Raw genomic sequence first — 14,793 nt, 5'->3', positions numbered from 1 at the left:
TACTGCATATTGCAGCATGGCTGTGATCACTGTTTCCTATGTAGCATCAAAAAGTTGAACCTTCTTTTTAATTTCATACATGTAGTTCCTAAGAAATGTCCCCCCACATTTATCCCAATCTCAAATGTACTGTTTTTTTCTCAAGCCATAATGACTAAATTACTTGGCAGGTGAACAAATCCATCAATTTTAAAATGACCATATGCATAGAACATTTACTACTTAATTGATTCAATGAAGAGGTTAACCTTTGTAAAAGTAAATAAGGCCCATTTTGAGGATTTTTAGGTTTTCCAGATAAGGGATCTTTCTGTAAGAAAAAGGAAATCATTAAAAAAAATCTGAGTTATTTGATTAAAGTAGAGTCAATGGAAGCTGGCCTTCCTGTAAATTCAGAGCTTTCTGGATAATGGGTTTCAAGATAACAGATCCTACACCTTTACTGGCAATAGCTGCTTCTACTTAGACAAAGAGGTACATACAGTATTTCCTCTTCACACCCATGTCACCTTAATTGTAAAATTAACAGGAGATGACAGTAATACATATTACAAGGTCATGAAGCTCAAAATTCAGAGAGGAAGTAATTGGCATTCCATCTATTTCTGAATTACAACGCTGGGTCTATTTATGAGTTGTCAACAAATAATATTGAAACTCTGCAGCATTTAGATTCAGGAAACCTTGTATTTTAGCTACTTTATTATTCCAAACTTATTAGCTCATTATCCATAAAACATGTAACTTATAACCACAGTTTTAGAAGAGGTAGTTCAAATGTTCAGTAAAAATGTCCCAAACTGTAAAGCTGATCTGCTGCATTAATATAACATTACAGCTGTATGAACTCACTTGTAAAACTTGGTTTTAACAGGGCGATTCTTTGTGTATTTATGGATGTCAAAGGCTTTGCTCTGGTTTTGGTGTAATCCTACGTTGAAGTTGAACTCTGCCTCCCTTCTAAGACTTAGCCTCATGAGGTTATAGCCACATGATAAACCCCACTTAATCCCTGGTTTCATTCCCTCTTCCACACATTCACAATCACTGCACTGCCAATCCAAGCAGGAGAGAAGGAAAAGGAAGCTTGTGTAGCATGGATAGTCCTGTAGCTCAGATAAACATTTCTGTAAACCCAGGCACATTTTGAAAATAATTATAGGTTTAGCAGACTGTGTGTATAAAGCAGGATTTGGCCCAGAAAAGTCAAGCAGTAAGATTAGTCTCAAGTTAGAAAAAAAAACACTCTAAGGGGCTGATTTACTAACCCACGAATCCGACCCGAATTGGAAAAGTTCCGACTTGAAAACGAACATTTTGCGCATTTTTCGTAGCGTTAAAACTTACGCGAAAAGTTGCTCATTTTTCGTAGCGTTAAAACTTAACGCTACGAAAAATGCGCAACTTTTCGCGTAAGTTTTAACGCTACGAAAAATGCGCAACTTTTTACGCAACTTTCGTAATGGATACGAAAACTCGCGTTTTTACGCAAAAATCGTATTGGTAACGAAAAATTCGTAAAGAATCCGAAAAAATCGCAAAACATACGAAAAAATCGCAAAATACCGATCATTACGAAAAAAACGCAATCGGACTCCATTCGACCCGTTCGTGGGTAAGTAAATCAGCCCCTAATACTAGGTTATATTAAATAACTAAGATGAACCTGATAATTAGGTTTTTAATCTACCATTAAAAGTGCAATATTTGACAGTATTTTAATAAATAAGTGAGAATAAAATAATTTATCATCAAATTTAACTTCAACATGAGTGTCCTCTAGCTTTCATTATTGTAAAAATTAGTAGAAACCAACCAACCAATTCCCAAACAATTTCTATATAGCACTTATTACTATGCACGTCCTAAGAACGGAACATAAGAAAGGAATTATGCCTTGTTTAGGAATTATTTTTGCACTGTTTTACACACCAAGGGAACATTTGCCCCACATGGCCAGGCTTATGCAATTTTACATGGCGAGGCCAACTCATTTTTATCTTAAGGTGGCCTATAAGATCTACACTATAAGATCTGCTCATTTGGCGAGGTCGCCAAGTGAGTGACTTTATCCCCAGGATAGGTGATCCCACAGTGGCTCCCTAAGCTGGCGGTCTAGTCACTGCTGGGTTATAACACTCTAACCTCCTTGGTGGAACAAAGAACTTCCCGACTACCTTCACCTAAACCTGCCTTTCACTCCTAGAAGTGACTATTACATCAGCTAGCTTTCTTTAACTTGAACTATCTAGTAGCAGGACATCTAATCTAATCTAATCACTATCTAATAGCAGGATAACCACCTCTAGTGAGATGAAGTTCCAGGTAAAAGACCCTGAGCACATGTGCTATCCCTTTTTATATTGACAGCTGCCTACTGGGCATTCTTAGGTCTACAGTGAACTAAGCTATTTCACAGTTAATGTTTTGTTATTTCTTTCCTATATGTTTGGCATATTTACCATCTTATTCATTTAGTACTGTAGTAAACCATCTGAGGCATCTCAGCCAGATAAAATGGACTGATGATTAATGCTAACAATGAATCCCTCTTCAGTACAGACCTTCACAATTATAACAGAAGTTGCAAACCTTGTACCAGATCTAAAATCCCACAGTGACCTATCATATGGTTGCTTTTATACAGGTAACCAGTAAATGCTACTTTCTGACTGGTTGATAAAGGTTACTGCATTGGCAAAAATATGAAATTATTCATATATTTCCACAAAGCTCATACTTTATGCTTCTTTTTGTTCCACTTAATAATGTAAGCTCTTCTAAGATTCTTTCCCTGATATATTACATTCAGATTTTTTTTTTTAAAAACTTTGTTAAGTGTCTTAAACCTTGTGGTTCTATACACAAAATGTTTACATGGATACATACAACAAGACAATGAGTGTGCCAAAGTCTGCCAAGGCTCCTTCTCCTTTCCAAGCAATTTTATGGAGAAGTAAAAGATTATTTTGCTTCCTGCCATTGATATTACACTTCCAAAATTCCTACAATGTTTCAGATTCCAAGAGTGTTAGATTCCAAGTGATTTGCCTTTCCCAGTGTCACTAATAATATTTGTCATTTACAGGCATGATAGGTTGACAGCACAATTTCTTCTTGCAAATTAAAGCAATCTCATTTTCTAAATGATCCGCCATGATTAGACCTCTAGATATGATATCTGATTTGTTCAACTCAAATTGGATATGCAGTTATGTCTTGGAAATACAATTATACATAATATGAAAGGTTCAGTATTGATTTAGCAACAGCAAGTCACAGCTTATTAGTTTATTGTTCTGCATAACTAAAGGACGTATTCATTTTGTGATAGCCATGTTTCCATATTAATATAATCATGTTGTGTTGATATAACTTCAAATTCCCTTGTTTTACATGTTTGTGAAATGGATGTTCACTTCAAAGGAATTTCAGATGTTAGTTAATTGCCTGTAATAAGGAAACATTCTTGTGGTTTAGAAACTAGTAAATTATTGCATGACTAAATATTCTTTCATTTAAAAAAGGGTATTTAAGGAAAAAATTCAATACTTTGGTTTTTATTGAAACACAGCATGCTAAAGAAGAATTTTAGCTACCTGTAAAATGCATCTAAATGTGCAAATTGAATACAATATAAATATTCTAAACAGATTCAGATGGAGATCCCTGATAGATTACGGCAATATGCATTAAAATGCAGGGTAATAAAGTGACACTAAAAGGCTGATTTATTAATGTTTGAACTTGAATTTTTGTCACAACTCAAATTTTTTTTAGCTTAAACTCCTGAATTCAAATTAGGGCTTCCAAAACTCAAATGTTTGACATTAAAAACTTGAATGCAAAAACTTCAGCATCTAAGAGCTTGTGAGTTTATGGCAATGCGAGTTGTCCTATGCAAAATGTTAATTATTTTTTTAATTCAATTTCAAGTTTTTCTAATTTTTTTTTTAGAGTTTCAGAATACCTTTGAAAATGATGCGCAGAATATGAATTTAATACATTCAAGTTTTTTTTCAAGGTTTATTTGATCAACTTTTTAAGAATTTAATTTTTTAAAAGGGGATGTATAGTCAAAAATCTTAATCCTTGTGTTATTTGAAAATAAATTTGCAATATAAAACCATTAAACACTCTCTGCCATTTATTTAATTAGAAGCCTTTGTATTTTGCATCTTATGCTATTCCCCTGAAATGAGCTCTGATCACAGCTCCTGGAAATCTAAAGTGTCAGCGGCCATTCTGGTGTGAAAGAAGCAGGAGACTGCTCTGTACCAGACTTGAAAGAAAGACACAGGATTTTGTTTACTGATTTGTCATTGGTCAGTTAGTGATAAAATCAAGTCCGGCACAAAAAAGGAAATGAAACATGAGCAGAGAGTAAGACACGCCCACTCCTCATTCTGCTGAAGACACTGAGGAATACTGAGCTCCAGTTAGCTGTGTTTTCACCCTGTTACCCTGTTAACTGCTTTGCCATCTGATTTATTTAGAACAACATCTGTTATAGTGCTTTCCTATCTTAGGGCTATATATACAGTGGAGGAAATAATTATTTGACCCCTCACTGATTTTGTAAGTTTGTCCAATGACAAAGAAATGAAAAGTCTCAGAACAGTATCATTTCAATGGTAGGTTTATTTTAACAGTGGCAGATAGCACATCAAAAGGAAAATCGAAAAAATAACTTTAAATAAAAGATAGCAACTGATTTGCATTTCATTGAGTGAAATAAGTTTTTGAACCCTCTAACAAAAAAAGACTTAATACTTAGTGGAAAAACCCTTGTTTGCAAGCACAGAGGTCAAACGTTTCTTGTAATTGATGACCAAGTTTGCGCACATTTTAGGAGGAATGTTGGTCTCACTCCTCTTTGCAGATCATCTCTAAATCCCTAAGGTTTCGAGGCTGTCTCTGTGCAACTCTGAGCTTGAGCTCCCTCCATAGGTTTTCTATTGGATTAAGGTCCGGAGACTGACTAGGCCACTCCATGACCTTAATGTGCTTCTTCTTGAGCCACTCCTTTGTTGCCTTTGCTGTATGTTTTGGGTCATTGTCGTGCTGGAACACCCATCCACGACCCATTTTCAGTTTCCTGGCAGAGGGAAGGAGGTTGTCGTTCAGGATTTCACGATACATGGCTCCGTCCATTTTCCCGTTAATGCGAATAAGTTGTCCTGTGCCCTTAGCAGAAAAACACCCCCAAAGCAAAATGTTTCCACCCCCATGCTTGACGGTGGGGACGGTGTTTTGGGGGTCATAGGCAGCATTTTTCTTCCTCCAAACACAGCGAGTTGAGTTAATGCCAAAGAGCTCTATTTTGGTCTCATCAGACCACAGCACCTTCTCCCAGTCACTCACAGAATCATTCAGGTGTTCATTGGCAAACTTCAGACGGGCCTGCACATGTGCCTTCTTGAGCAGGGGGACCTTGCGAGCCCTGCAGGATTTTAATCCATTGCGGTGTAATGTGTTTCCAATGGTTTTCTTGGTGACTGTGGTCCCTGCTAATTTGAGGTCATTAACTAACTCCTCCCGTGTAGTTCTAGGATGCTTTTTCACCTTTCTCAGAATCATTGACACCCCACGAGGTGAGATCTTGCGTGGAGCCCCAGAGCGAGGTCGATTGATGGTCATTTTGTGCTCCTTCCATTTTCGAACAATCGCACCAACAGTTGTCACCTTCTCTCCCAGCTTCTTGCTAATGGTTTTGTAGCCCATTCCAGCCTTGTGCAGGTCTACAATTTTGTCTCTGACATCCTTGGACAGCTCTTTGGTCTTTCCCATGTTGGAGAGTTTGGAGTCTGCTTGATTGATTGATTCTGTGGACAGGTGTCTTTTATACAGGTGACTAGTTAAGACAGGTGTCCTTAATGAGGTTGACTAATTGAGTAGAAGTGTCTAACCACTCTGTGGGAGTCAGAACTCTTAATGGTTGGTAGGGGTTCAAAAACTTATTTCACTCAATGAAATGCAAATCAGTTGCTATCTTTTATTTAAAGTTATTTTTTCGATTTTCCTTTTGATGTGCTATCTGCCACTGTTAAAATAAACCTACCATTGAAATGATACTGTTCTGAGACTTTTCATTTCTTTGTCATTGGACAAACTTACAAAATCAGTGAGGGGTCAAATAATTATTTCCTCCACTGTAAACACAGAGTTAGGATTTTAACTTTGCAACCACTATAATAAATTAGCAGACATTCAAGTTTGGGTTTATTTAAATTGTAAACCTAAATTTAACCCTAAAATTCACAAATTTGATAAGTAAGCCTTCCCAAGACCTGATGTCACAAAATGAATACAAGAAATTAGTGCTTATAGAATATTCTTGCTGTACATTTATCAAATGTTGCTTTTATTCACAGTATTTATAAACAGTTATTTTAAACACCCCATAAAGCATTTTATGTCCAGTTAATTATGTCCAGGAGTGTAACAATGCTCCATAAAGGGCAATTTATTAACCTAGAATCATTCCCTAAGCAATTGATTGATTCTGAAATTGTACACAGTGGCACATAGCCTAAGCTTATGAACATTAACCCAGCTGCTAAACAGTCTCATGGTATGGTGCTGTCCAAAATTTATTTTTATGATATACAGGGTAGAAGTCCACCCTACAAGCCTCAATAAGCATTTAGAAATGCAAAGGAGCAATAAAGGTAAAACATATGAGGTTCTATAAAGGGGAATACATTCTAAGCTCTCTCAGATCGTACCCCTCAATTGCATTACACTAGCATCATGTCACCTTTCTGATGCATTTTTTAAATAAACTTCATATATTCTGAATGATTAAACAGGTACCGACTTTGCTTGAGAAGCACTTAAAACAGGAAAGTGAGGTGCCTAAAGAAATTTTTTCTTCAGAATTTATTACTGTTGCATGCAAAACTTAATAGAATTCCTTCTGCTAAAATATTTCGTACAAGGTACCATTTCTTTTTAAAAGAGCCTTGTACTTTTTAACAAAGAAAATCATTTAACTGAAAACTAAAACTGGAAAAACAGATAGATTTATCCCTTCACACAAGCACTTTCACTAACTCATTCATATCTAAATCTCAAGAAATGGAAATTTTCATGGCTCTGTAGCAATGAAAAGCAACATTTTACAATTTGCAGATAAAGTGTATACCTTATACTAAATCTAAAGAAATAGGCAAAAAGGAAATAAAAACAATACACCTTTACCATTAAAAAAAATAAAATGCTCACAGCACTGTATCACAACTGACCTTTTGGTCTTAAATACTTCTGAAATGCTCAATAAAACATATGTCCCAATTAAATCTATTCAGCAGAGGCTGCTAGCATTGCCTGAACTCTATTCAGTCTGATGACTTTCCGATGGCTTGCTGAACCTGACCTTTTCTTCCTGCAGTAACTCAATGACTTGTACGTCTACAGAGTGTCATATTTTAAACTATGCAGATGCCTTTCAAACTTTCAATTTTAAACAGTATTTTCCATTTCTAAATGCAAGCAGACATGACATTAGATCATGTGCTAAATGACTGCACGGGCAAAAAAAGTCTTTATAGCTGCTGAAGCAGCTTTCATATAATTCACACCTTGACAAAAAAGTAATTACACGTGTAGGTGGAAGTTGTGTTATTAATTACAGAACAGACTATCCAATTTCAATACCTAATCAGGTAAAATAAGGGGATATTTACAGTCTCTATGACAACCTCTTACAAATCAAATCTTATTAAGCAATGCATTATGTATGCAATAGAGTAGACTGACTTATTAAATGGTACACCCTCCTGAGATCAACAGCCTACATTCAACTTCTTGGCAACCTCTGCACCACCTTGAGAAATTACTTTTAAGTGAAACTTGCTTTCAACTGACTGGCTGTGAGCTACATTTATGCATTTGAAAGATTATGACTTAGCATTGTGCACAGTACCTTTTCATAGTACTTGATCTCATACTCTGTGTTGTTTATGAATGGGAAAGCTGGGTCCTGCCATGACAAAGTTATTCTTTTCTGGTCAATTTTGTCTGCACGGATGTCAGTGATCAATGACAAAGCTGGAAAGAAGAGGAGGAAAAAGTAAGAAAAATTAGGCAGTGCATTTAAACTGAAATCAGACATCAAGATAGTAGTGCACTAGTGTTTAATGGGTACTTTGCAAAGGCAGCCATATCAATGCTTTAAGTTACCAAGGTCTACTTGTATCCCAAAAGGTATATGCTATAAAATGTCCTTTGCCAAATTTAACTGATTTCGAGGAGGCCTGTTGGCGGTGCCCATACATCGGCAGATAAGCTGCTGAATTGGTCTTAAGTACCAATGTCGGCAGCTGAAATCGGCCCATATTTGGGCACCCCCAATGGGCCTCCCCGACCTACATCTGACCTGAAATTGGCCAGATCTTGATCGGGCAGGTTTCATATTTCCGTTGGATCGGGGGCCGCATTCGCTCATTGATGCAGTCCCTGAACAGATGGTGCCTATGTCCGCCACTTGAATCAGGTTGTTTGGCCCTAGGGCCAAAAGATCAAATTAGCCCCATATCACCCACCCATAGGTGGGCATATCGGAAGAATATCCACTCACTTGGTGCCAAACGAGCAGATCTTACAGTGTATGGCCCCCTAGCAAGTACTTACACAGAAATATAACTGATAACTTTGGTTTATCTTCAGATTTTAAATTAAGCAAAACAAAAGAAAGAACAGTTTGCAGATGTGATACATGCACTGGGTAAAAATAAACAGTTATGCGCTAAGTAGAACTGCGTTGTTGCTTCCTTTAATGAGAAGGATTTGGTGAGGGGTTATCCATACCAGACTTTTGTAAACAGGCAGTGTCAATCAGTGTCTACTAAAGCACAAGAGGGCACTAAAGCAAAAAGTGATCACTGGTGAGGCCATACCTTTAATATGCAGCTCACTTATGGATGCCAGTACCCAGAAAGGATATGAATGAGCTAAAAGGGGTGTATGCAGAGTAGCTAGTAAAAGGGATAAACAAACTTTTTTGTCTAGAGAACAGGTGATTGTGAGTATATAATAACTTCAAATAAATATGTTAAGAACCTTTACAGAAATACAGGGTAGAATCTTTTTTCACACAGAAAAGAAAGGACAAGAGGCTTCCCGTCTTTAGAAAACTGAGGAATTAAATTCTCACTTGGAACACAAATAGTTCTTCTTATGGCAGATTCCCTTAATGCATTTAAGAGAGGCTTGAATGGTTCCTCACAAATTATGTAACCCCAAAAGTGTTGTATGGGTAAATGGCAAAGTCCACAGAAAATTTACTTTCTTATATATTGTTTTCCATAGTTTTTAAATACAGTTAAACGCTGTCATAATGGTTACATTGTGTTGTAGGCATGGCTGGAAAAGGTCACTCCATCCAAACCCACTTCAAATGAATGCTGACAGGCTTCATATTATCAACAAAACATTCAAATTTATATCAAGCTATAACTCTTTTTATAGGGTTATTATTACCTCTATGGACATATCTGACCATGTAGAACGTGGCCGTATTTATGGCCCAGATGGGCCCATGGCACCTGCTGTTGGCTTTAACAACTACTGTCAATCAGCACCACCTTTCTCCCATAGAATCCTGAACTTGTGAATCATAAGCTGTACATGACAGCAGTACTATAAAAGATATGCTCAAGGTTGGATTTTGTTGACATAGCAACAGTAAAAGTTAAAGGCATTATACACCCCAATAAAACAGTTTGCATAATGAGAGCAATTTTAATTTAAACAACTATCCAATATACAGTTCATTTAAAATGTTAACATTATTTTTAAAAGCATTTGTTACTGAAAGTGCCATTATTTTATCCTTTAGTATTCTCTCCACTGTTGGTGTTTACTACATGTTCCGCTGAAACGGTGTTACAGTAGTTAGCAGTCCCCTAGTCAGAACTTCATTTCCAACAACACCATGCTGCACATTTTTGTCATTTCATTCCCTGGGTAGGTGCAGAAGACTGCAAAAATGTACCACCGTAAATTTTAGTAATTTTAGAATGGTATAATTGACTTAGGACCTAGATAATGCCATATAATCCGTCTTGATAAAAGAATCAGAAAATGCTTGCTGTTCTCTTAATATGCTAAGCAATGGGACATACCTGACTACTTAGTTGTGCAAGATAAACAACGAACATTCAGAAAGTACTGAAAAATCAAAATATTGGACCAGAAAGCAGAAAAGTGAAATGATATCATCATTGACGAAGAAAAAAAGGTAAAAACTAAGTAAGCTTTATCAGAAAGGTCCTCTATGAAAAGAAACACAGAATTTATTGTCTCCTTTTTCGTAAACACGTTGTTCGGGTGTCTGACTTCCTCTGTCAGAAAAATCCTTCATTCCAGGGGCCGAATCTACCCAGTTCTTTCCTCTCTCCCCTTTCCTGTTCCCTCTCCCACAAGAATGTTAAGAACTCCTTCCCCCCTCCCTTAGGAATGTGTGATTTGAGCTACCAACAGCTAGAGCTGTAGCAGGAAGCTACTTAAAATGGCAGCTGCTGTCTTAAACAAACGAAGGAAGATTCTAGGGCTCTTTACTCAGGTATGGTAAAGCTTTCTGCAGAATAATATAGAGTTCTAGGTGGCACTAATGTGGCAAATCTATTGGCAGTAAAATGCCAAAATGTCTTTCCTTCTCTGTCATTTAACAGAATTAGAAGTAAAATCCCAGACAAAAACTTGAACAAAGATCGGGGGTGGGGTGGTTTGAAGTGAGTGTCGAAAATTAAAGAATAAAAAAATGTAAAAGTATAGTTGTTGACAAACTGTGTTGCCCAACTCTTACAGGAAAATGTATATGCTAGATAGTGGTTTACAGATACACAGGTTTTGGCATACATAGCCAGTAGCCATTCTATCTAAACATTATACAGTACATTACATTTACTAAAATGCATCTCTGACTGCAATCACCAGGGGTAACAGATGAGCTAATCTTGATTTAGAATGGATACATCTACATCTGTTTTTTTTTTAATTATTGTGTTAGTGTGGCTTTAGATTTCTACATATTTTAAAGCTCCATGGTGGCTAACGACCCACTCCAAATCTAAAGAGTTTGATTAACAGGCAGAGAAGCAGAAAATGAAGTCATGCACTTATTATAATGGAATATATCAAGTAAAGTCATCTTGGCCCATAATTCTGCTGCCTGTTTCTAGGCAGCAAAAACTTTCCCATGTCAGAGGCAGAGATGGCACCTTCGACTAATGATCTGCTTTAAAATGAGGCAAATTTATTAACAACCTCATTACAGTTCAAAAGGCCTTTACCAACTAATCTTTCCTTTGCACTCAAATAAATGTATATACCTTGTAGATTTCATTTAACAGTTATATGAACTGAAAAATTCATAAGCTACATATTTTTAAATGATGTGTATTTGCCCTGGAACACCAGCATCTGTAACACTGTCAAGAAAACCAGAGAAATAGAGTTCCATACAAGCAAGTTGCCAGTTGATGATCATGTTATCATGTTTGGTTTAGATCCACACCTCCACTCAGTGTAAGGCTTGGCATTTTCAACTATAGGTATGAGATCTATTATCCAGAATGTTCAGGAAATGGGGTTTTCCGGATAAGGGGTCTTTCTGTAATTTGAATAAGCTTACCTTAAGTCTATTAAAAATAATTTAAAGATTTATTAAACCCAATAAGATTGGTTTGACTCCAATAAGAATTACTCATATCTCAGTTGGTATCAAGTACAAAGCACTGTTTTATCATTACAGAGAAAAAGGAAAAGGAAAAGGAAATTTTTAAAAATTTCAATTATTTAATTAAAATAGAGTGTATGGGAAAAGGCCTTACCATAAGTTGGAGCTTTCTGGATAACAGGTTTCTGGATAATAGATCCCTTACCTGTAAATCAAAACTGATTTGTGTTTCAAGTTTTTCCCTTTACAGTCCTATTTCTATGTTTTACAATACCTTCTAGCTTTTAGACCATACAATTAAATATTAATTCTTAGACCTTTGCCTATTTTTTTTTTAATATCTGCTTTGGAGCAGATTAGTTACACCCTTCCATCTAAATCAAGTCATCAAACCAAACCGTTCACTTAAATATCATTTGCACCATGCGACTTTAAATTGCAAAAAAGCTTGAATGAAAAAAAGGCAAAAATATAACTTTAAAAACGACAAGGGAAAAAAACAACAAATGTATTTGGAACTATTGCTAGTTTGTATAATTAATATTATCCTTCAATAGAAATGTTGAAAGTACACATATACTATACCAAATTCTTGCCTGATCTTTGGAGGGTGCCATTTTAAATACATTAATCTGGCTTTGAGCTATGTTTTTCTCAATTCATTGTACAGGTACTTTTATTATTCCCAGACTGCTGCTGCCTGTGGTTCTTAGGAAAGAATGCAAGGGAACATATACAGCAGTCTGAGAACTGATTATAGACCGAACTGTAAATAGTACAGAATAGCTGAATAAATGTACTGCTCTAAACTGTAATTGTATATTTTTTATTTCATGTGCTCTATTCTTTTATGTTTTAGCATGTCAAAGTCATCTCAGCATGTTCTCCTGATTTCCTGACTGAAAAGAATATAAGAAGGAAAGCTTCAAGGTGAAATGAAAAGTGATTAAACTCTTACTTTTTCTCTGTTCAACCCGATCCATGTGCAGAAGCTAAAAACATTTTAATCACATTTCATTTTAGGCAACCAAGAAACATATGGGATTAGAAAATAACCAGAACGACCCCACCCACGATCTTCCAGATGTTGAGAACTACAATTCCCAACATCCTATCAAACAGTTAGTGGGATACAAAATATCGTACTTGTTGAACACATGGGGCTTCTTCAGCAGGATGTCCCTGCTGTACAAATTGTCAAAAGCTTTACATATTTGTTTGCCTAATCTATGAATTAATGTCTCTCACCAAATAGTTTACAGTTCCTTACAATAAAAAAAGCATATTCTGGTCACTGACAGAAAGAGAGTAAAGTGAAAATCAATCTCTATTCAGGGACAGGACAAGGCCTCCTTGTTTTTTGACGTGCACTGCAAATTGAACAAACCAAAATGACCAATTAGTATTCAGTACAAGTGTAGCATTGAAAGGGTGAAAAGCAGCCTGAACCGTTAGCATACGTGCTGCCATCTAATCAACAACATATTGTTATTAGTTCTCCACTTGTCTCTCTAACAGGATTCTGCATCCTTGCTTAATTGAAAGAGTAGGAGGACATGCATTTTCATTACAGGGATGAAAATGCTAGACGCCTGTTAGACGTTTACTTAGATTATGAGTTCTTGCTCTGCTGAACATGGACATCGCATATCTATTGGCTTCATCCTGGAGGACCTATAATATTCTCTGTGGGCCAGTCAATCATAACATGAGCTGCTACTTTCATAGACGTGCCCTTAGACAGCTGCAGATAACCTCTTCAAGGTCTGCTTTCAAGTAAAATATTATCACAGTTCAGTTACCCTAATCTTCCATTTCCAACGTAAATACTGTATTCAAAGCTGAGTATGATCGTCCCTAATTTCAAACTATTTTTTTTTTCAAATCATATGCAGTTTAGCCAAGTTCAACCAAGTGTTACAGGAAACTCAGAATTATGGGAAGGCAATCTCCCAAAGCTTCCATTTAAAGCAAATCATTCCATTTTTTTTTAATTTATATTTTTTTACTCTGTAATAATAAAACAGTTCATTGTACTTAATGGTAACTAAGCTTCATAAATCATTGTTGGAGGCAATTAACAGACTTTCTTAGCAGACTTAAGGCATGGTGATCCAAATTACAAAAAGATCCCTTGTTTTGTAGTCTGTTTCTGTTGCTGCTTCATACAGTTTCTGACCAGCCCTTGTCCCCTCGGCTTGACTTTCTGGTTTAACTTTGTATGTGTTGACTTTGTTTGACCTCCACTAGCTCTACCTGCAGCCTGTGAAGCCAGCATGTCTCCTGTGTGCTGATTTGGTACCTTTTCTATTGAAAAATACAATGAGACCAGGTTCTCTAGGTTCCCCATAGGTTTGGATTGACAGTCATAACAAATATAATCTAACAGTTGAGAAGAAATCTGCTCAGCAGTAACATTTATTCTCATTAGACAAACCGATAAAATTGATAAACCACTGACTGCATTGCCCTCTGCATAGGCTCATCTGCCATGTTGTCCTCTGGATCCTGTTATTTGACCATCTACCTAAAGACTACAGGTCTCATTTACTAGGCACAAAATGGGCACTGTATTAGTGCTACATGACACTTTTCCAGTTGCAGCTACTTGCCAGATGAATTAAATGAATGGACTACTTTGTTGTAACAAAAAAATGGGAGGTTTCATTACAGAAAACTGATTTCTGAAGTGTTGTCATTTAATAAAAACCTGAATCTAACCTACACAATGCACAGGCAGCCACGTGTAATGGTTTAATCAAATGCCACTGAAATGCTGCTGAACTGCCTGCACTAATTCTTAATCAGACAAGCAAGAGAGAACCCCCATAGCTTTGGCGCAGTGTTCTTGTTTCAGTTGTATGGTTCAATTTAATCAGTTGAGATTATATTCAAAGATTGATAATCCTTTTTTAAATAATAGTAAAAGAACAACATAAACTTTACAGGAGTTCCACATGGATGAAATACTTAGCAAGTGCAGTAGTGTGATGCCAATTTAATTGTGAGCCTTGCTGGCAAATCTGCCGAGCCTTGAGTTGACTGTGTTTGCCACAAACATGACAGCAGCTCCTGCTACTTCTTATAAATGCGGAATACACCCCCCTTCC

The 14,793-nt window shown here is 36.5% G+C and overlaps 1 protein-coding gene across 1 annotated transcript in view; it reads right to left on the bottom strand.

Annotated features, from left to right (window-relative positions):
- The window catches only part of LOC108645842 (ephrin type-A receptor 7), a 66,623-nt gene extending 57,118 nt beyond the window's left edge, over positions 1 to 9,505 (bottom strand). Inside the window, exons 1-2 of the mRNA XM_031896215.1 lie at positions 9,484 to 9,505; positions 7,928 to 8,052 (exon numbers count right to left, since the gene is read on the bottom strand). Coding sequence (XP_031752075.1) covers positions 7,928 to 8,052; positions 9,484 to 9,505 — 147 coding nt within the window. The remainder of the gene's footprint in view (positions 1 to 7,927; positions 8,053 to 9,483) is intronic.
- Between the last annotated feature and the right edge of the window lie 5,288 nt (positions 9,506 to 14,793).

This window comes from Xenopus tropicalis, chromosome 2 (assembly GCF_000004195.4).
Source record: "Xenopus tropicalis strain Nigerian chromosome 2, UCB_Xtro_10.0, whole genome shotgun sequence".
Lineage (NCBI taxonomy): Eukaryota > Metazoa > Chordata > Amphibia > Anura > Pipidae > Xenopus > Xenopus tropicalis.
The sequence above is the reverse complement of the archived record's forward strand: the minus strand, read 5'-3'. Positions and strand labels throughout refer to the sequence as shown.